The sequence below is a fragment of the Rhinatrema bivittatum genome, chromosome 6 (genome assembly GCF_901001135.1).
Source record: "Rhinatrema bivittatum chromosome 6, aRhiBiv1.1, whole genome shotgun sequence".
Taxonomy (NCBI): Eukaryota; Metazoa; Chordata; class Amphibia; order Gymnophiona; family Rhinatrematidae; genus Rhinatrema; species Rhinatrema bivittatum.
In genome coordinates, this window is record NC_042620.1 from 312,274,302 (window position 1) to 312,297,835 (window position 23,534).

The 23,534-nt window shown below is 47.3% G+C and overlaps 1 protein-coding gene across 2 annotated transcripts in view; it reads right to left on the reverse strand.

Moving 5' to 3' along the window:
* SHROOM4 (shroom family member 4) overlaps positions 1-23,534 on the reverse strand; it is a 318,353-nt gene that overhangs the window by 150,165 nt on the left and 144,654 nt on the right. For both annotated transcript variants that reach the window (XM_029607489.1, XM_029607490.1), the window contains exon 2: positions 8,014-8,165. In XM_029607489.1, coding sequence (XP_029463349.1) covers positions 8,014-8,165 — 152 coding nt within the window. The remainder of the gene's footprint in view (positions 1-8,013; positions 8,166-23,534) is intronic.

Below are 23,534 nucleotides of genomic sequence, written 5' to 3' on the forward strand. Positions count from 1 at the left end.
GCTACTACTACTACTACTACTGCTGCTACTACTGCTGCTACTACTACTACTACTACTACTACTACTACTACTACTACTACTGCTGCTACTACTACTACTACTACTACTACTACGTGAGAAATGGGTGGCAGTGGAACAGCCCTGGCTCCGGATGGCATCGGGGGTTTCAGAGGAAGAAGCGGCTAGGACTGCAGTGTAAGTGGCTATGACTGCAGGGTAACATGGAGGGCTATTGTCAAACTGGAGTGCTCCGTGTCCTCTCGCACACCTGAGCTGTCCTTGAACATGTAACGTACAGATGAGTTTGTTCACAAAGGGGCCTTCCTTGGACTACTTATGTGACAAGGATTCTAGTACCAGAAGGTCAGATACCCGACTTAAAGAAAGCAATGCTAACACTAACGTAAATGCAGCTCTCTTCAGTCCGTGAGTTGAGAGTTTGCAGGACACCCCTGAAGAGAGAAATCTATGGCGCCAATATTCAAAAGATCTTCCTCAATGAAGTCTCCCCTCTGCTAAAGGGGCCCCACATTCAGAGTATTTGTCTGGCCTCATCTAGCACTTAAGCCAAACAGACGCTGGGATTTAGAAATGCCACTGGCCTAACCGCCCTCCCCCCCCCGACAAAGCCACGTAACATCTCAGCCTGCGAAAATGTAACCGGTTATGTTAGGGGGTGATCCGGAGGCGTTCTGGGGTGAAATGCCATTATCCAGCAGAATAACTTCGTGGCAGCAGCAGAACTGTCCTAACGTTAACCAGATAAACGTGGCCAGCTAACTTTAAGATAACCAAATGTATTCAGTGGCATGGCTGCGCCACCGAATATCCCAGCTCAGCTGGCTGGATAAGTTTATCTGGTTAACTTTCCTAGCCAGCCAGCGGCAGAATATGGACCTCGCGATGCTTAAAAAGTGGATGGGGTCAGGTCGGGGTGGGGAGCAAGCCCTCAGCTTCCCCTGGAGGCTGAACAGGGGGGGGGCCAGGGAGTCTTGGGGGGGGGGGGGTCCGTACTGGTTCTGGCGGATGACAGGCGCAATCACCACACGCTATCTGGGTTGCGTGCATGCAGGACTAACACGCAAAGGCACGCGTGGCAAACTGCCTTTTACATACGGCGATGATATTCCCTTGTTCTTATTTCTTTTTCCTCGTCTTACTCCCCCTTTTCTTTTTGGGGAGTTCTTGGTCAGAGGTAGAGAAGAGGTAGCAGATTGTGTTTTTTTGGGGGGTTTTTTTTTTAAAGATTTATTTTTGACCCAGCAGTTTCCTCCCCTCTTCCTCCTTTGGGCTTCCCAGCTTGCTCAGAATCAGGGCTGGATCCGGTGCCACGAGCCTTCATTTGCAAATACCCAGGTTATTTTTCATATCCGCATCTAACTTACTCACGTTTCAGTCATGACAGCAACAGCCCTGGACCAGGGGCCATGCTCCGGAGCTTCTTCCGTAAATCATAAGAACCTTCGAAATGCCAAGCTGGGTCAGACCAAGGTCCATCGAGGTCTCGGTCAGTGGCCAGTCTGGGCCACAAGCACCCAACAGATCTCCTATTTCTTATTATTCTACTACTACTTCTTGAACAGCGCTGTATAGACACACGCATAAGAGACAGTGCCTTCTTCGGGGAGCTAACAACCTAGTCAAGGCAAACAAATGACAAACAAGAACCTGTAAGTGTATTATAGAGAAGTACTTAGGATTTAAAAGCAGTTTGAAAAAGGGGGAGTTTTAAAACTGGATTTAAGTACAGCCAGAGAGCGAGCATGATGCAGCAGCTCACTCTCAGAGATAGCAATGGTTTTATCTGGTCTACCCGGCCAATAATGTGATACGGTCTTTTTCCTCCAAAAACTTGCCCAAACCTGTTTTAAACCCCCCTATGCCAGTCGCCTTGACCACGTCCTCTGGCGACAGATCCCACAGCGTGATAGTGCGTGGAGTGAAAATGTTCTGTCGACCATCTGCTTTAAATCCGCTGGTTGTTAGTTTCATGGCGTGGCCCCTTGTTTTGGTATTCTTTGAAAGGCTAAACACTCATCCTTTATTTACCCATTCCACTCCACTCAAGATTTTATGAACGTCTATCGTGTCCCCCCTCTGAACTGTCTTTTCCAAAATGAAGAGCTGTAATGTATAGAGCCTCTCACAGGGGAGCCATTCCACCCCCTTTATCATTTCTGTCGCCTTCCTCTGCACCTTTTCTAGTTCTGCTAGGTCTTTTCTGAGATGGGAGGGCCAGAACTGCACACAGTACTCAAGGAGGAGCCACAGCACGGAGGACACCGAGGCAAGATGACGGTTTCTATTTTATTTGCCACTTCATTTTGCATCATTCCTTTTCTGACTGCTGCCAAACCATGCATTGTCCAGAAAGACTCCAAAGACCTTTTCCTACTACGGAACCCAGAATTGTATGCTTGTTCTCAGGATTATTTTCCGCTGCGTGAATCGCTGTACACTTTTTCACACTACATTTCGTCTCCCATGTAGAAGACCAGTCTTCTAGTCTTGCATGCTCCTTCTGAGGTTCCTCACAAGCCACTGCATATTTGATCACCTCACTCGTTCCCTTTTCCCAGATTCCCTGTTGAATACCTGTGTAACCCTTTGTTGGGGGGAGATTTAGGTCCCAAGGGCACACAAACGTATTCTTCGGGGCTGCTCCGGCTGGCACTTCTCCCATAACATTACTACCCTGTGTCCCAAGGGTGGATCTTTCTTCATGGGGGGAAGCTTTAAGGTTATGGCCCAGGAGATGATGGGTTGTTCTTTCAATGTGTATAGATCGAGGTGGATCCCAGGGGGTGAGATCCTGGGACAAACAAGCAGGGCAACGTGCTGGGTGTTAAAATAAAAGTTCACCGATTCTTTAAAGTCAAATAAATTCCAATTTCTCAAGAATGGAAAGATCCAGCTGTGGTGTTTACGGATGCCTCTCTCTTACTCTCCTGTGGTTTAGCTTACCACTTTTACTCTGGATACAAAAACTGTCCCAGCACTGTAGTGAAATCCTGTGGAGGGTAGGATCCCCTTTATCATGGAAAGCAGAGTTGCTTACCTGTAACAGGGGTTTCTCCTGGGACAGCAGGATGTTAGTCCTCACACGTGGGTGACATCATCCGATGGAGCCCGGCACGGAAAGCCTTTGTCAAAGTTTCTAGAACTTTCACCTGCACGCTGAGCATGCCCAGCCTGCCACCACCCGCGCGCCCACACAGGGTCCCCCTTCAGTCTCGTAACATAGAATTGACGAGCGAAAAACAAAACAACAAAACACACGAGAACCCGACTCCGAGTGGTGGCGGGCAAGTTTCCTGAGGACTAACAGCCCAGAAAGGAAACAACTAGAAGAACCTCCTCAAGTATTTAATAAGACCCACCCCTGATTATACAATTGTTTACACTCCTGGTTTACTGCGTTCTTAAGCCTTTCTTTCCGGCGGTCTATGCCTCCAAGTTTACCTACCTTGTTAAATGTAACTTTGCTCTTCCTGTTCAATTTACTATTTTTTACTGTTTTTTGTTACAGTCCCCTGTTCGATGTAAACCGATCTGATACGGTCATCTAACCATGAAGGTCAGTATAGAAAAGTGTTAAATAAATAAATAAATAAATAAATAAACAAATAAACAAATAAATAAATAAATAAATATATAAGAAATGTCGTACTTCACTGAGTGGCCAAGTCCAATCTCCCACTTTCCTCCAGTCCTTCACAACATTCTCTGACTCCTTTAACTCCTCCCCTTGTGCCTCATGGGAGGCAATTTTTATACAACTCACTCTGACCCATCCCCTTTGGGGGAAGGGATCCACCATCACTCACCACAAACACATTCACCCATTACCAGAAGGCTCACAATGTTGACCAGTGCACTTCATTCAACCTTTAGTAGGGCCTAATCCATCCTACATATAATTATGCAAATTTATTCAATATAATTTTAAAGAGAACAGGCAATTTGGCTCTCATTAGAAGGGCGCACTAATTTACAAAAAAGTAAAAAAATAGAGAGCCCCATATTTGAAACTACCGTACTTAGCTGACTATGTGGTGGTCGCTGAATATCTGGCTATGTTCAGTCACCACTTAGCTGGATAAGTCACTTCTTGGCAGTTTGTGTCTTATTCTTAAGGCTCCTTTCTTTTTTAAATATATTTTATTATGAGGTAGATATTAAAAGATGGTTAGGTGCTCTGAGGTAGCCCTAGAGTTCTCTGACTAACTTAACCGTCTAACCGCAGAATATTTGCTAAGCTAGCCAGACACCTTTGCTCTCCTTAGGAACGCCCCCTCAGAAATTTCCAGACATATCCAGCTACAATTTAGCCAGTCAGGGTGGAGGAGAATATATTTAAAACACCAATTTTGTTTGGCTAAGTGTGAGATTTAGCAAGACAAATCCTTTTGAATGCAAACTTCGTTGTATTACTACAGACAACCCATTCCACCCTACCCATCAACCAAGTGCCACTGTAAACAGACAGCTTTTTAATTTTTTCCCTAAATAAACAATCCTTTTCTAAGCTCCACTGGATCTAATTCCAGAAACTAAGGACTATGACAGAGAGTACTGGCTCCATTTATTCTTCTGAAACCCCAGGAATGCAGAGTGGATCCCTCTGAGGGGAACTTAGAGACCTACTTAAAAACAAGGCACATCAATTTACTCCGAAGATAAGTCCAGGCCAGAGCATTCAATGTTTTAACGATCAGGGTCAGTACTTTAAACTGAATTTGATTCGGTGAGATGGGGGATAGGGAATGTCAGAAAGCAGTATTTTGAGACTTAGTGTATAGAGCCCTGTTATGTGCAGAGTTCAACAGATATTAGAATCTCACTCAAAAAAATGAAGATGTGAGAAAAACGTCTAATATATCTTAAGACAGAATGACCATCGTATCTCACAGAAAAACGCATAATATGGAGCTATTGTAGTGCCCGTCTTCCTGCTGGAGTTTTAATCATCAGTCATTTTAATCACGGTGTACAGGCAAGAGTTTTTGTGTCAATAGCGATACCTGTTCAAGGTTTGTTTGGTTTAAAAAAATGTTTGTAATGCTTTTAAAACATCAATTTTCTTATCCAATTAATAAAGTAATAATCACTTATCTGTATGCTTGTTGCACCGGGAGAGCAAATATTTATCCAAAAGTTGCTTCCATTGCTGTATATTTAATACCCGACATTGTAATGTTTCGGAAGTAATATTCTTCCTTCTTCAGCGGGTGGTTCAAATACACCAAAATTTAAAACAGCAAGCCCGCTCATTGTTGTACAGAGATAAATGCAATTCACTAAGGCAGCCGTATCGCTGTTGACAGAGGCACCGCAAAATGCAAGCCGATAAGTTTTTTAGTCACAAAATCGCTGAGACGCTGCCGGTCTAAATGCGCAGGATTCACACATCTTTGGGCGACCATTTGCTTGCATTGCCTATTATGGTTCTTGAAATGCAATAAGAAGTTTGAACATAAACTGAATTTGAAACTCTACTAGCAGCCAGTGAAACCAGCAAAGTGCAGGAGTTACTGAATTTACCCTCTGCTTCATCATGGTCATCCTGTGGCTAGTGGAATATACTGACATCTTTTACTGCAGAAGAGTAGCACTATGTTTTAGCACTAGATTTATACAATTACTTTTTTTTTTTTTTTTTTTTTAATAAATATTATTCACTGAGGAATTTCACAGGTAGCATAGGGCAAGAATTGAAGAGGTCCAGATTCAGTGGCATGTAGCCAGCTAACTCAGAAGTTACTCAGCTAAACGAATATTTGGGCATCTATCCGGCTAAATAATTTGGCTGCCTAGAATTTAGCCAGTTAAGTTAGGGGCATAAGTGGGAGGAGGTGAGTTAGGCGGCTAAGTTATCCAGTTAACACAGATAGTCAAAATTAGCCGGCTAACTTAAACAGCTATGTCTAGTCCAGCCAAAGAGCCATCCTAAAGTTAGCCAGCTGTATTCAATAGTGCGGCTACACTACTGAATGTGCCTCTTAACATTTTTGCTATCCAGACAGTGACTGATTATGAACCTCAAAGTGTTTCCTGTCGTCCCCGTCCCCCCCTCCAATACTTATCCTGAGTGTTCATGAAGCTACCCTGTGCCAGACCAGGCAGGAGAGAGGGCAAGGGGGTTGCAGACAGTGCCACTCAACAGGGACGAGCAAGGTCCTGGCCTGCATCAGCCCTGAAGTAAACAGATCGTCCCTTTTGCGCCCGTTCCCAGGTGCACAGCGCTAAGAGGGTGCTGCGCATCTGCAGAGAACGCCGCTGTAAGGTAACCAAAATGTAAGGACCTGCCCCGAGGTCCAGGTTCCATTTGTCACCGATGCCACAGCATCCTTGACCTCCAGTTGGGCCAAGACAATCCCTATTCCAGGGAATCGCACAAGTGCCGCTTCTCTCAGTCATTATTTTATGCCCTAACCCTGTACTTTTTAGTAAAACAAGATGGCAGAATCAAGGCAGGAGGGCTTTCTATTGAGGGGAAAAATGCCTGAGAGAGTAAGCTGAGAGGTAGAGGCTCCCTACTTCACAAGATTCACACAGGGGGGAAAAAAATTAGATTTTTTTTTTTTTTTTTTTTTTTTTTTTTTTTTAACACACCACACACATACCTCCTCCTTTGATTCCATTTTTCTTTGGTTTTCTCTCTCCCAGAAGAGGTGGTGAAGAGCAGAACAGTAATGGAATTCAAAAGGGCATGAGGCAAACACCAGGGATGCCCGCCGGCTAGAAAATGGCACTGAAGAAATGGGGTAAATTCTCTATTGGCCTACAGTCTACTTCTCTGCTTGGGAGTAGCCTGCACAGAGTGGCAGTTGCTACTGCCGTAAAAGAAAATAATTAAAATCGTGCTGGGCAGACTAGATGGACCATTTTGATCTTTACCTAATGTCATTCACTGTGTTACTATGTTCTCGCCTTGGCCCAAGATGTTGGATACCCCCAGGGTCTCCACAGACACACACACACACACACAGACAGACACACAGAGAGACACACACACAGACACACACACACACAGCCCCACGGGGAGAGTGCATCACATTATTACTTCGGGAGTGTGAGGAAGAATGAAGGAATATTCTGAAACGGGAATATTTCTGTTAATTGGTAAAATCCGCTCTCTTGGAAGAAGATGTGCAATTTCTGAGGTTGGGAACAGCATGGCAGAAAGACGTTTCCGAAGCACACTTGGTTTAGTGCTTAAAAATTACCCTCCGTGTCGCCTTTTCTGCATCATCGGTGGAGCGAACACCTCTTTGCTAAACCAGTGCTTTTTCCAGTTTTTTCCTTGCACTTTTTGATAAACCGGTTCCTGGTCAGCGTACACAGCCTTTGGTGAATCCCTTTGAGGCACTGCGTAGCGACTTCCTACGGGGGCTTTTAGGAGGCGGCAGCGGTGGTGGTAGGGAGCAGCAGCTCACATCGCTCCATACTAGCCGACACTGCATGAACGTCTCCCTCAGGCCTTCCCTGATCAGAGCTAGCCTTGCGGGAGGATCTCCTGACAGATTAAAGCATTAATATAAATTTCATGCAGCAACTACCCAAGTCTGACTGTCCTTGCTTTCAAATAAGGGGGGGGTGCATGGGGCTGAGGAGCCCCCCTTGCAAGGCCCTATTAGTCTAGGTCTGCACAACTGCACCAGGAGAATAACCGTACTAAAACCGGTAATCGCGGCTCGAATCAGATTTTAAGCCACTGCCGCCACGTTCGTTGTGTCAAGTCGCAGGAACGTGTTTTCCACGGTTAGCAAGGCACAGCCCTTCCGTGCACGTCAGCGGGCTGCTACGGCACTCTGGATCTCTGCTCTGCCTACATTGTGCTATACTGCAAACCCGTGCTCTTGAGGGTACAGGATTACTCAAGTGGTCTGCCACACCAATTCACTAACTATCTGGCCTAGCAAAACCTCAGGATCTCCCTGCAATTCAAGCACACTCTTTCCTTTTCATGAAATGCAGCAAAAAAAAAAAAAAAAGCATGTCTTTGCTCACCTCCTTACGATCATCTTCAGGATCCTATAGGAGCCCTTGATGAGGATGAGCGCTTCCTGCCTGGAGCCATACAGTGGGGTCCCATTGATGTTCACCAGCTCATCACCAACCTGCATCTTCCGGCACAGGGCTGCCTTACCTCCATCTTCAATCTGCATTCAAAAGGAGAAGAAAAAAAGAGTGGTGAGAGAGTCATTGAAGCTGTTACACTGAGTTTCTCCTACACCATTACCTTACCCTGGCATCCAAGGCATTCAGGAGATAAAACAAAGCTGTCATTGGAGCTTTCCTACCTGGCACCCACAATGGAACTTAAGTGAGCAGTTAACTTGGACCCCGCCCATCCCTTAAACCCCCCCCCCCCCCCCCCCCCCCCCGCAGCAGAGAAAGACCATACAGCCTATCTAGTCTGCCCATCTCTACAATCCCTGCCACACCCTCAGAGATCCCCTTGGTGCTTGTCCCATGCTCTCTCAAATTCAGATATTACTCTCCTCTCCATCACCTCCAGGATGGGGGGAGGCCGTTCCATGCGTCTACCTTCCTCTCTGTAACAAAATATTTCCTTAGGATTACTCCCAGAGTCCACTCCTTTTCATCCTCATTCCATGACCCCCCCCCCCCCCCTCATTCCGGAGCCTCCTTTCCGGTGAAAGGGACCCACTTCCTATGCATTAATACTGTGAAGGTATTTAAATGTCTCTATCATATCCCGCCTTTCCTCTAGGGCAGTGGCTCTCAACGAATGTGTCGTGAGGCAGGTCGCAGGGCCAGCAGATGATGGTGGGAGTTGGTAGACGTCTCTTACAGTGGGCCTGATGGGAGGCTGCTCTCACTTCCTTCTCTTCTTTCTGGCCCAGTGGGAGGCTGTTTCCTCCTTCACCCAGATCGGAGCCAGACATTGCCAGCTCCTGCTGAGTCTGGGAGGGACACTGCTGCTGATATCTCTTCACCCTGTGCAGGGTGGGGGAAATGGAGACTGGGGATGCTGGGAAGATGAAGGTGGAATGGAGAGGGAGTGTGGGGGCTGCTGAGCAGGAAGGGGTGGGAAACAGAGGGTTGTGGGTAGCTGGGTAGGCAGGGAGATGGGATGAAGGGGGTAGGGAGAGTCAATCAGGGGAGAGAGGGAGCAGAGGATGTGAGGGGTCAGGAATGCTGGGCAGAAATATGAGTGTGAGCAGATGATTGAAAAGGAGTAACTGGGAAAAGTGAAGGATGTTGGAGACATGGAAGGGGAGCAAGAGCCATAATATGTCAGTTTGGGGAATGTGCATTTCTTCTATCTTTGTACTTTGCTTATTGTAGGAGGATATGTATTTCTGTTTTGCACTGCATGCAGAGTGGCTTTCTGAGGTTTCCATTCCAGTTTTTGTCTCCACATTTGTGATTTGTGGTCTCTTATTCTGTATTTGGTGAAGGTCAGATCTGTATGTGTGACTGAGGTGAGGTATTTTACTGGTAGGTAGGGATTTGTATCAATCTTCTTTGCTGCATTTTCTCATTCTCAATAGGACATGCATTGGTGCTGCACTGCTGTCTTTTCACAGGAAGGGCTATTGCTGTTTGAGTTCTGGGAATTAGTCTTGCAATGCTATGGAAGGTTCTTTTTTTTCCAGGTTCTGTATTTTACAATGCGCCTGTTAGTAGGGGGGGAGTTTGTGTTTCTGTTACTGAGATAGCACCAGAATCGGAATATCTTTTTTATATAGCGAGTTGCATCTGAAATATCCTAGTTCTGTTCTGTATCCATTCTTTGGGGACGGGGGAGGGGTGCGGGTTCCTGTGGATGCAGAGTATATGTTTACATTTAGCCCCGTGATGGTCAGTGTTCAGTGTGTCATGCCTGTAAGCATTGTCTGCCAGGAGTGTCCCAAGAGAAAAAAGGTTGAGAACCACTGCTCTAGGGTATACATGTTTAGATCTTTGTCTATCCCTAAGGAAAGTCATAATACCCAATGAAGTCAGCATTGCCTGCAGCCTCCCCCAAAATCCCACTTTATAAAACCCCCATGGTTACCACTGCCTAATGCCCGATCCCCTTTAAATTTAAACATTATGGAGAGTCAATGAAGAATTAACAATCCGTTTCCACCCCACCGTCAATGGCCTTTCACAGGACAACGCATCCCATCTTCTCCCCGTCCTCACACACAAATGCGATCACCCAAACCCTGGATTCTATTTACACGATAGCCGAAACTCTAACCCTACACAGTCTGTAGGGATGTGCATTCACTGGAAACGAAATAGGACACGTCACTGGCATTTCTTTTCCGAAGGAAAAAAATCAGCAGAACCAGGGGTCACGATTTGAAGCTCCAGGGAGGAAGATTCAGAACCAATGTCAGGAAGTATTTCTTCACGGAGAGGGTGGTGGATGCCTGGAATGCCCTTCCGGAGGATGTGGTGAAGACCAGAACTGTGAAGGACTTCAAAGGGGCGTGGGATAAACACTGTGGATCCATAAAGTCAAGAGGCTGCCAATGAAGAGTGGGTGACTCGCCAGAATGATGGCTACTGCCTGGAGTCAATACCCTTATTAAATAAACATACACAGGCTTACTGTGACTCCAACATCGCTCTAAGCTTCAACAGCAAGAGGAAATGTGGAAAAAAGGATTCACACTCACAAAGAGGGGAGTAGCTGGCTTGTTACGGCGGTTACTACCCCAAATCAAATAAGCCTGATACTTCACTTTCAATGCATATACAGCAAAGTTCTCTGATTCAACGGCAGGGGAGAAGAAAAACTGATACTTCACACATCCAGCAGAGCTCTCTGCTTCAACGGCAGGGGAGAAGAAAAGAGGGTTCGCACTCACAAAGCGGGGAGTAGCTGGCTTGTTACGGCGGTTACTACCCCAAACCAAATGTGCCTGATACTTCACTTTCGATGCACATCCAGCATGGCTCTCTGCTTCAACGGCATGGGAGAAGACTTATACGTCACACATATCCAGCATAGCTCCCTGCTTCAACGGCAGGGGAGAAGAAAAACAACCAATAAGGGCTAATAGCATAGTCTGGGTAAAACAAATAAGCATGGGTGCAGCTTGCTTATTGCGGCGGCTACTACCCCTAACGAATCAAGCTAGATATTTCACTTGGATGCAGCTCCATCACTGCTCTCTACATTAAAGGTGGGGGTGGAAGGGAAATAGAACCAAGAGCTAAGAGAAACAGATAAGTATGAGAGAAAATATGTGTGAAGCTTGCTGGGCAGACTAGATGGGCCATTTGGTCTTCTTCTGCCGTCATTTCTATGTTTCTATGTTTCATGACATTTTCAAAATGGAACAAAACAAAAACCCAACAAAATTTCATTGGTTTTACTTTGAAAAATAAGTGAAAAAAAAAAAAAATACCTCCGATGCCGTCCCAGGCACTGCCCCAAAACGGGCATCCAAAAGGTACTGGGGGCCAGAAACAAACCCGGCCCCCAGGGATCCCCATCAGTGGGGGTCCTGAGGGGGTGAACGTTCACCTCCTGCCCCCTGAGCTGTCCACTTTCAAATGGGGCCAATCAATCCCCAGAGCAGCCCCATAAGAATTTCAAAATGGCGCCGGTCGGTCTTCGGCTAGCCACCATCATTTGAAAGTGGAAGTGCGTAGACATCCCTCCCGCCCTTCAGGACCCCTACAGACGGGTCCGGGCCCTAGCATGTTTTTTGCATGGATGAGAGGAGGTGCAAGGGGGCCTGGGAAGGACCCATTTCTTTTGGGGGAGGGGCTTACGTTTAGGTTGTTTCTGCAAAGAACAGAAATGAAATAAACACCAAGGGGTAAAGAAAAAAAATAAACAAAAACAAAATTTTTGAGGCTGCACACCTTTAGCAGTCTGGAGGAGGGAGATTTTGGGGGCCTGCTCCATCAATGTCAGGATTCTACTTCCAAAACTGTAACGAATAAATGAGACTCAATCTACTACTAAGGGAAAGAAATTCCAAGCTAACCAGTGTCCTTATCGCATAGGGATGTGCAGCCCTCAGATTTTGGTTTAGATTGGGGGGGGGGGGGTGTTTGTTTCAGGGGAGATGGAGCACAGGAGCTTCGGTTTTTGGTTCCTTTAATATTTTTTTCCCTTTCGTTCATTTGCCAAGCTGGCCTCCTTTTCCCGCTGGTAAAAGTACACAGGTTCCTGATCCCCTGCAGAAAGGGTGGGCAATTTGCAGACAAGACAGTTTATCCACTTTCTTCATGCACAGATTTTATATCCACATAACCACCCAATCTTCAAACACAAACTATGGGTAATCTGTGTTTGACTATCAGGTTTGGTTTGAGCTGCAGGACAATGGACACGTGTACTTTTTTGTTGTTGTATATTTACCCTTAAAATACATTTCCCGAAACCATTAGCTACATTCTTCTGTTTGCTTTTAGAAATGCAAACATTGCTGCAGCACTGGAATACAACGATGTGACAGAGCACTGCAGGCCAGTCCCGTGCGACCGATGTGACAGGGGCCTATGAGCTATGACATCACAAGAGCAGAGGCACATCGAGAGTTAACATCTTCCTAGACAGTCTGATATAGGACAAATAACGCTCAGCCACTAGGTCAGGGTGGCCAACTCCAGGCCCGCCCGCTCCCCGAGTGCTGGCAACAGGTTGGGTTTTCAGGATATGCACAATGAATATGCATGAGAGAGATTTGCATACGGAGGAGGCGGTGCATGCAAATCTCTCATGCATATTCATTGTGGATATCCTGAAAACCTGGCCTGTTTGTGGCTCTAGAGGACAGGAGTTGCCCCCCCGCACTGGATGTTCATTGCTGGGGGGGGGGGGGGGTGATTTCCAGTACTAACTTGTGGCCTCCGGATAAGTGAGGAAAGGAGATTCAGAGGAATAAAACGTCTTTTTAAATGGGCAGCCACAATAGGCATTCTTCTCCATGACCATCGGAATGAAATAAAAGCCTCAGGCTAAACAATTTCTTAAGGAGGTAGGGAGCAGAGTGCTTGGGACTTATCTTTTACATCTAAAGTAAAAGCCTTGTCACAGGTCTTAACAGGATCTTACTTCCATCCAAAAATCATTTGTGCTTTTTACAGCCTGAGAGTGTCAAAAACAAAAAACACAAAACTATAAATTCCAAGTCTTCTAGTCTGCAAAAGATAAAATAAAATAATGGTAAGAGTACATTTCCACAGCGCAGAAGGGAGAATCTCCCCCTTCCCAGTCCCCCAAGTCAATCATATCATCTTTCCTTCTTGGAGTATAAGAAAGTGCTGCATCTCTCCAGATATTCGACTGTTTACACAGACAGGGAATCTTGCAGAGACCAGAATGATTTGGCACAGAAGCTTAGAAAACAAGACAGGATGGAAATAAGATACTTTAAAAATTACCCTTCAACATCAACTGGATAACGGACAAGAATCAATGACAAAAGGACCTTTGTGCATTATGCAGCATTCCAGAAATGCAGGCGGCAGGCAGCAACCCTCTTCATGAGCTGAAAAAGTCCTGCCGCGCCTCAGTCGTACTGTTTGGATTTCTTGAAACTGCGCCCCTGGGAGCGGCCCATGTTCAGAACAGCGCCATGAATCACACCGCACACTAACTTCACTCAGTCAAGCTGATGTTATCTACGACATCTCAGAATTTCAAAAGGGGGTAGATTAGTGGTTAGAGGGCAAACCATTTCTAAAGTCCAGCTTCTGATACTGCCATTTGCTGGGCAGCTGACACTCTCCAGGCCTCTTAGAGGCCGATATTTAAAGAAAGCTAAGCATCTAATGTAGGGGGCTTCAGATTTAGAAGCCTAAAGGCAAAAGTTCAGCCGAATTTAAGACCCCAAGTTTTTGGCTGAAAATTCGGCTGAGGCACCTCACTTGATGCTTCTTTATTTTTCTACATTTACGTTGCAAAAATAAAAAATGTGCATTACATTTTAGCAAATTTTTTTTTACTCACACACTGAAAAATGAGTGAACTCCTGATACAGAAAGCTTAACGGTACGCAAGCGCATCAGGAATTTTTAAAAATGCATGCTAATAGGAAAAACGTACTCACATGAGTAAAAAACGTGCACCGTTCAGCTTTGTTACAAGCGGTCCCGACACAAGTGTCCTGCATAAAACTGAAAAGGCACACTAGACAGTTGTCAAGTAACTTCAAGCTAGGGAATAGGTAGGTGGGTGGAGGCAGGTGAAGAGTTAGTGAATGAGTGGGAAAATCCCAAGGCAGAGGCCCCCTGGCTGCTTTTCTTAAGTGTTGACTCCTGAGACACAGATGGAATAAACATTGAGCCATATTTCTCAGGCTGTTAAGTGTACGGTGCTGAGCCTCGGACCTGGGGATTCCTGGCCCAGCAGGGTGGATGCTCAGAGGCCCCTGCACCCAAGAACTCCAGGTGTGGCGCAGCCCCTTAGACTAACCCTAGCCCCAGAAATATATCTGTTAACCTCTGTTCACCTCTGACCCAAACAAAAAAAGGAAACATGGAGTTAAAACCTTCGGGGGGGGGGGGGGGGGGGCTTTAATGCCCTCCCTGCACGAGGCAGTAACAGCTAAAGTCTTCATTAACGTACGATTTACAGAGAGGGGAGGAAGCATAGGTGCACAGTTTTGCTGGTGCCTGTGTGCACATCTTTTTGTGCATTATAGTCCTTATTAAAATGGTGAATAAAGTTACAGGCACAAGCAGGAGTAACTATGCTCGACCCAGCTTAAGGCAGTCATTCCATTAAATTCAGTGCTTAGCGATGGAAATCAGCACTAAAGTGCCTTCACTTTCTTCCCTCCACCTGACCTCACCTACATTTAGAGACTGGGGGGGGGGGGGAGAACATTTTATTTTATACAGATCTGAGTGCCCGACTCCTTATGTCAGCCACCTAGTTCTTTTTTTAATATCCACTCCTAAGCTCTTCAGGGCAAGGGAGATGCTTAAAATAAAAAGTGACTCACTTTTATCTATTTTTTTTTTGTAAATTTTTTTAAGCTATTAGTGCAAGGCTATTATCATTTGTCAGGAGCAGGGCACAAAAATTAAACAAGACGACACTTGCAGTTCTTCTCGGTCACTCGGGGTGTTATGCGTGGCACAATCCCCATCACGGACCGAATGGCTGAGGGAACCAGTTGTCGGGTTCTGCAGGGCCATGGGGAGCGGGCCTGTGTACCGTCAGTGAGAAGGGGGAGAGAGGGGAGATTCTTGCAGGGGTTCAAGATGTTACTGGAAATCTGTGAATCTCCCCCCCCCCCCCCCAGCTGTGGCTGCAGTCATCCCATTTCAGGCTTCCAGGATGCCAAATTTCAAAAGCAGATAAAGACCCTGGGCCCTGCCACAGCTCTCCTGACTCATGAGAATGGGCAACAAAGGGGTGGGAAGGAGGAGAGAGAGAATTGAAACAAGTCAGTAAATAAGCATTAAATATATGTGGGGGGATGGGGGGAGGCCTGGAGCTTTTTGCTGGCCCTCCTACTACCAGTTACCAGCCCTCTTCCGTTTCGGTCTGGCATCCCCATACATCTTTCTGGTAAACGTGTCAAGTGAGTTTGCGTCGTACGTGTACGGGTTTCTGTGTCACATCTGTGCGGTTCTGCAGCCAACACAAAGAACGGATGCATCCCTCCATCTCTTACCCTGCGATTGGGTTTTCTACACGTCTCCCTGGGCTGCAAGGCTGTGCCTTTCCGGCTGCCTCCAGGCTCCTGCCTGTGCGCCTCCCCTCCCCTCTGATGCTAGGTTTTGCTTTTCTCTCCCCCCTCTCTAGCAGAGAGCTCCTGCGTGTCTGTCTCTTGTGCCTGCAGTGGGATCAGACTCTCCTGCCAACACTGGGTTCTCACGGATCTCTCTCAACCTGAGTTCTCCCCACCCCCCCCCCCCGAATCAGTCTTCCAGTTGTGGGCGGTGGGCACCCAAGGGCATGCAAATGTTTCTGGAAAAACATCCTGAGGGCATCGACATTTTTAAAGGAGGTCTTTTGTAGATTTGAAAGAAAGGCAGAAACTAGGGAATGGGGTTTAGAGCATGGCCTCGTGATCCCGCGGTCCATCCCCCACTCCGGGTCCCTTAACCTCCAGTGCTCCGAGCTGGACAGAGCCTTCCTGCACACGGCTCCCCCCTTTTCTAACCCAAATTCCTTTCCTGTCAGATTAGTTTCCAATTTCCTAGGCAAATGTAAACCGATAAGCCAAGAGGGGCTGACCACAAGCACGATGCAGGACAAGAAATATCCATTTTTAACGTGCCAAGAACATTTTGCCAAGTCTCTTATCTACTCCTTTGCAAAACATGTTTTAGATTAAAATAAAAAGAGGTTTAAAAAAAACAAAAAAAAAACCCACTTAAATTCAAAAGTATGCAAGAGCGGCTTTCAAATCCATTCCAATGATTAAAAAGACAGATATATTTCAACTCCCAAGGTAGGCAGCCCAGTCCTTCCAATGCACCAAAACGGGTTTGGCTTTTAGGATGCCCAGATATGCAAATTCATCTGGTTTGTGGGTTTTATTTCATTTATAGCAATTACAGGATCCCCTCTCTGAGGCACCTCACAAAAACAGAGGATCCAAAATGGATCAAAGGCATGCAAACGCTGATAAATATTCACTGTAGATCTCCTAACAACCAGACAGCTCTGCAGCTTCCTACCCCAGCCAAGTCATGAAGTGGTGCTGGCTATAGGGACAGCAAGGGCCCCGGGGTGCTGGAGCCCTGCTCTCGGATAACAGCAGGGGTGGCGCGCACGCGCTCAAGGCCATGGTGGCAACGTCTAGGTGGATGCAGCCGACACTGGGGATCTCCATGCCTCTCGACATCTCTGCCCCTCAGGCAAGTGCATGGAAAAGAAAAAAAAAAAAATCACAAACACAGGCTTGTACGGTGACAGAGAAGCCCAGAGTGATCGCCCCCAAGAACCTAGAGCTTTGTGCTCTTCTTCACTGCTAAGCATTAGACATCTTTGGGCTTGCTAGGTTAGGAAGGCTACTACAATGAGGGGAATGGAGGGGTGGGAGAGGGGGGGCTGGAGGAGCCACAGGCAGCCTGAGGAGGAAGGAGAAAGGAACTCGGGTCAGGCAATTGTGAGGGGGGGGGGGGGAGGCAAGAGCAGAAGGAGAAAGCAAAGGCACATGCACACATGGCAGAAGAAAAAAAAAAAAAAAAAAAAAAAAAGAGCGTGGACAAGCATTATGGAGGAGAGATGCAAAAAACCAAGAGTGCGCGGAGGGAAAATGGAGTAAAAAGCAGAACCAGTAGTACAGCCCCAGCTTCCAGAACGGCGCACACATTCCATTCCACTGGGAAAATTCCCCATTCACTATGGCTCATTACAGGGCTGGGGGTGGTTTGTGCAGACTCTTCTGGCTTTTTTTTTTTTTTTTTGTTCGGCGTGAATGTGCTGAACCCACCCCCAGAGCCCCAGCAGCCTGTCCCTAATCACTGCCAGATGTGCAGCTCTGGCCTGGGAGAATTACTCCAACCACACCTAGAAGGAAAGAGACCAGAGCAGGCACAGGAAGCCTCCGAGCCCTTCGGTGGGTGACCACAGTGCCTCAGCCATGTGTGCCAGCACCACGCAATCCCGCCCCTCTCTCCCTGGGCACATGCCAGGACTATATCGCTCCTCCTCTAGTGCAGACATCACACAGTACATCCACTCTCTCTCTCTCCAACAAAACAAGCTCATATGTGGAAAGGCTTGAAATGAATGGAAATCCATCTTAAGTGTCATTTGCCAAGCTTTTCCCCTTCCTTACCAGGGCTATTCACGCCTTTAAGCTTTCTCTTCCTTCCCTCACTGGCTGGGACTCCTCTACCAAGCAACTCTCAAAAATCAAGGGCAAACCCAAACCAACCTATATATCCCATGTAACCACTCTTCCTCCCCCCCCAAACCGATCAGCAGCCCAGCAGATATGGGTGAAACGCTCTTCTCTAGTACAGAACCAGCAGGAAGGTTGTACGGAGCACTAGATGGAGAGCCAGTGTTTGCTCACAGTTCCCGGAGCAGGCCTACCCGCTCTTCACAGGGTTTTCCTGCTCAAATAGGGGCTGCCACGGGAGTCAATGGGCATGCCCCAGTTCAGTCCAGCCCTCAGCACCACCTTCCCGCTGACTCTAACCTTGGGAGCAGCACCCGTGCACTTCTGACAAGGCACCGATCAGCTGGGATTCACAAGGGGAAGCTGGGGGCAGTCACCATTCGAGAACACTCGCAATTTTGCAAGTGGTATTTCTTGAGGGATGCCACCAAGGCCAAAAGCTTCAGCACTGCTTGCACTCTGCCCATAATGCAAACCGGTCAACATCTGCCAACTAGCCTTCCAGCAGGTTCCAGAGCGAGGGGATCCCAAAAACAGTCCTCAAAGGCCAGGGTCGCATCTAGTTTTCAGGATATCCACAATGAACCGTCATGGACTATACTTGCATCTAGGAACCTGGTTAATTGGCTCTAGTTCTCCTGAAAACCAGACTTACGTGCAGCGCTCAAGTGTCGGAGGAGAAAAGGTGCACCCAGCTCTGACGTGTGGCAATGCATTTTTGAAATAAAAGAGGAGAGGGAACATGTGAACAAGGTAAGCCTGTGCAGAATACAACCGAACCTGAAGTTTGTGGGTTTTAAAAAAAAAAAAAAATTTTGCTTTTTTTTTTTTAAGGGGTAGGGATTAAACCTAAGTTATTCAAAGTAGATTAAGGAAGTACACAATTTATATTAAAAAAAAAACAATTCAAACTGTAGAGTAGCATTCAATCTAGTCCATACGCTTAGGCCAGGTAATCTCAGTCTCCGTCCAGAAAGAGCAGAGCTGCAGAGAGAGAATTCTAAGAAAAAAATAAGAACCAGGAAAAGCAAAAAGAGAGATAGAAACCAAGGGAATGGAATTAAATTTTTTTTTTTTATTTAGTTGGTTGTTAACAACAAAATATTAGATCCCACCCTTATTTCATTCATGGGAAAGTGGTGGAATTTGTTTGTTTGGGTTTGTTTTGTTTTTTTGGTTTTTTTTGACTCCGCAGTTTTCTTTGGATCCAACTCCAATCAGAACCAGGGCGGGGGTTCCTGCCTGGGGATGCAGCGCTCACAACCTGTGAGGAGTGGGGGTTCCCAGTCCCAGTCATCACCTAGTGGTCTGAATTAGGACACCGGAAGCCTGCAACCGTGCATCCTAATTCTGACCCCGGTGAAGGCCATCACCTCAACGATCGGGCTAAATTTCAGAGGGACAAATAAGAGATGAAAAAAAAAAATAAAAAAATCCTTGGATAGTCTGAAACGATGATTTCAACCGAGCTAGAAAGAAACTGCCAGGCTGCCCCTCTCCCCCACAAAATAAAAAACCTACATTAGGGTAAAGCAGAAGGCCTCCGCCTAGAACAACATAGAGTTGATATTTGAGACATTAAGATAGCGGTGCTGCCCTAAATCAGAGAGTAAATAAACAGTGCTGCTGCAGGAATGTTCCAGAATAAAGCACGCCCCCCACCCCCCCCCCCCTTCTCACACACCAGGAATGCAGGGCTGGGTGGGAGGGAGGTCAGCAAACATCAATGCTCAAGTCTGCCAGGGGAAAACCACAGTAGGGCACTCTGCTTCCTGACCCCCAGGCCCTCTGGATACAGGGGGGAGAGACGCTGAGCCCCCTCCCCTGCTCTCTGCATGCAAGAAGCGCAGACAGATTAGCAAAGGAAAACCAGAATGTCTTCTTTAGAAACAGTCACCTTGAGACTGGGGGGGACGACGATGGGGAGAGAGTTCTTTCAGACAGGCTGGAGGAAATGTCTCTTTCAGCCTTGTCAGAGCCAAAGAGAAACAGGCAGTCAACGCAGACACCTGAAAGGCAGCATCTGTTCCTCCCCCTCCACAGCCCAAAAGGTGCAAAAAATAATAATAATAATAATGAGAGCTTCGGGGCTTCTGCACATGGGGGTCCTGCTCCTCCAGGACACAAAGCCACAAAGGGCAGAGCAGAAACCTCAGGCGCCAGCGGGAGATTTAACGCCCCCCCCTACCCCCACGTCCCGCTGGCTGGCTCTGTGTAGGGATGCGATGGCACAGGACAGCCAGGGCAGTGGGCTTCTGGTGGCAGAGTGACCAGCCTAGGCCGCCCACCGGGGGATGTCCACCCCCCTTATCTGCCATTCTCTCTATGGCAAAGAGGGGGTCCCCCACCTACCAGGAAATGTCAGACAAGGTTACATTAGTGGATAGGGATTTCTCCAGCCTACGCCGCCGGGAAACATTTACCAGACAGCTGCACGAATCTGACCTTGAACTCTCAGACTGAAGAGAGGTCTGCGTTCTGCCTTCCTCTGGCTATTACACCGGTCCTGTCAAAAAAAAAAAAAGAGCCAGCCGTGAAGGATTACAGCCGCACACGCAAACTCACGGAGCAGCCGCAGCCTCCACCGCCTTAACTAGGTGCCGAAGTGTTTCCTGTAGTATTAACAGCAGTGAAGTCCAGGGATTCACCCCCCTGTCACTGACTCTCCTGTCATCTCGGGCAAGTGACTTTATCTCCCGGTGTTGCAGGATACAACTGGAAAGCAGGTCATTTCCCTTAACCTGGCTTTTCCGTTCTACAAAGCAAATTCTTACAAGACAACAGCCCCGCAGCTGTGGAATTCTCTGCCCATGGACACCTCCGATTACTCGAGGCGCAGGAACCTCTCTAAGACCTGCGTATTTTCCTTGCTTGTAAGCACCGTAAAGGCGGAGCTGGAAAAAAAAAGTAAGCCGTTGCTAATGAAGATGCACTCGCTTAGGGTTTTCTTTTCGTGTCTGTTGATTTCTTGGTTTTCTTTCACACTTGTTATAATCCACCTCGCTTGGCCTGTTACTAAAAGGGCAAAATAAAGATCCTAGCATTAAATTCAATTTATAACAGCTCTTCCTTAAAAGCAAAATTAAGTTCCCTACCTATAAGCTTCAAAACGCTTCCGGATTACCGGATGTAAACAACTTCTGACTGAGCTGCCGAAGTCTGCTTTCAGGTCTATACAAACCATATATCGTGTCCCTTCTTCCTGGAAACCCTTACTGTGATCCCACCCTTTGCACCATGTTTTATAGGGTGGTCAGACTAGCTTAGACAAGCTTCCTCTTCCCCTCGCCCAGGGGTTGCCTCCACAGCATCCCTGGCCTTGAAAAGCCCCCCCCCCCAGGAGCAGAAGCTGGGCTCTGGAATCCTACCCTGCATGGCACCGGGCCAGCCCACAGCACTGCCCTGTCTAGGAGGTACCTCGACAGATACTGAAGCTCATTTGCAACCTACCTCCCAGGCCACCAATCAATCCGAGTCAGCTAGCAGCCTCCTCCTAGCTTTATTGCTTAAGACTCCTCGCCTACTTTTCAACCACCTGCAAATACAGACTTGACGGTGTTACCAATTCCTGTTCTGTTACAAGAAAAATATAATAATTTAAATGGTGGGTTTCCTCCACATTGGAAATATGAACTATTGTACTCAGAATATGTTCTGATATCTAACAGTTCACAAGAGGTTGCGAAGATACCCCCCTCTACCCTCCAGAAAAGACCGAGGCTGCTCCCAGCTCAGCTCAAGAGGGAGCACTTCGTTCCACATCACTCACCTGGAGAAAACCCGACTCCGTCAGCATTCAGCCGATGGAGGGCGATTTTCTGACAGGAGATTGAAAAACTGTCTTTCCCAGTTCCTGCCAAGGTTAGCCTTATACTTATGCTCCTCTTATTGGATATTCCACCTCAAGGGACAGCCTGGTTCACAAAGGGTTAACAAACCAAAAGATATCCGGGCACAGCGCGGCGCGGACAGTCCTTCTGATAAAAGAGACAGCACAGCCTCCCGGGAGCGAACAGCATGTCGCAGAGGCTGGAGATCCTACTGACTAAAATCACCGCTCATCCCGCTGGTGTGCAAGCAGTGGCAGAAGTGAAACCAGATTCCTGACCTGTGGAGCAGAAACTTCTGCAGGCCCAGCCCTCACTCAAGTCACAGGTGAGGAGCCTTCACGATCAAGGGCAGCTCCTGCGCACAGATTCAGGCTGGGAGTCCAGAGTGCCCCGGATTTAGCTTAGTTTGACTCAATACACTGCCTCTCCAGCAGTCAAAGCAGTTTACATAACGTAAAACTAATAAAAAAAACATCTTACATAAAATAGCATAACATAAAAGCATGACATAGAAGTGCATTTGGTATGTAAACATGGCAGCCAACTGGTTAATATACAAAAGGTACACACGAAAGATAAACAATAAAGTAACAGGTACACAGTAAACAAGAAGACCACTGCTCCTGCCATTCAGAGGGTGGTGAGTGGTCTAGGGACCAGAAAGCTAGAGCTCAGCTGTACCCTCCCTGAAGCCCCTGATAAATTGCATACCATTGTGCAGATAAGGCTCCTTCTTGCTGTATCCCATGGAAGTTTTGTTCATTGTTACACACAGGGCTGATGTAATAAGACCCGCACTGAAATCCACGCTATTTTCCTGTTCGTATTTTTACAGCACGTGCAGCAAAAACAGGCAGCCACGCAGGGTGCAATAACGGAGGAGTATGCTGAGATATGCACAGAAAATCCGTGCAGAAGCAAATACACGCGCCATTATGCGCATTAAAACCTTGCGCTCAAAGCTCTTGGTAGCCAACCCGCACATAAAACCCACCAGTGTGTGGAGAGCCGTGATCGATGATAGCCTTGAAACGGAGAGGCTGGTGGTCTGGGGCTCAGGCCCTCCTTGAAACTGCCTTCTCTCAGCCTGTCCTCTCTCTGCCCTTCTGCCACGCTGTAAGGCTTCTGCCACTGTTCGGCTGACCCACAAAATGTACCCTAGCATCAGATCAAAGTGAACGCAATCCATGATTTCACTAGAGCTGCACGGACACACACCCACACCAATGCCAGCAAGGAGAAACATGGTCTGTCTCATCCCCAGACCCAAGTGCTAAAACATATGCTGGGGAAAAAAAAAAAACAAAACCCGCACTAAAACATTCTCCCGGCTAGCGTGGCTCCTTGCATAGTCCGCAAATGAATAATTGCCTCCTTTACGTTCATTGGCATGCACTTGCACAAAACCTGCCGCGGGTTTTTAGTGCGAGTTTCTGCGCACGTTTTCCCCTGTGCTGAGCACGTTATTAAATGCACACGCAAGGTCAGCGCGGGAAAATGCGCACAAATTACCCACGCAAAAAACCCGCGGCTGGAGGAGCGCGGCTTATTACAAATCGGCCCCCTTGAGAGATGCCAGCCTCCCAACACGCGAGAGCGACTGATAGGGCAGCACCGCTCCGGGCATCAGGGCCAGGAAGCAAGCAAGCAAAGAGGAACAGAACTCATTAACAGCGTAGTAAGCAGGGAAGGAGCAGAACAGAGAGACAGGTGTGGTCTTCAACCCACCAGGTGTTCTGCAGATGCCACGTGTCTCCTTTCGCTGCTCCGCACGCTACACAAAACAATCAGCAGCTCTCCTCGCAAAACAAAAAAATTGTTTTACACGGAGGCAGCAGCAGCTTCTCTCGCCACGTTATGCCAACGCCGTGGTTCCTCTCTGCCTGCCGTGGGCTACACAGAAGCAGCG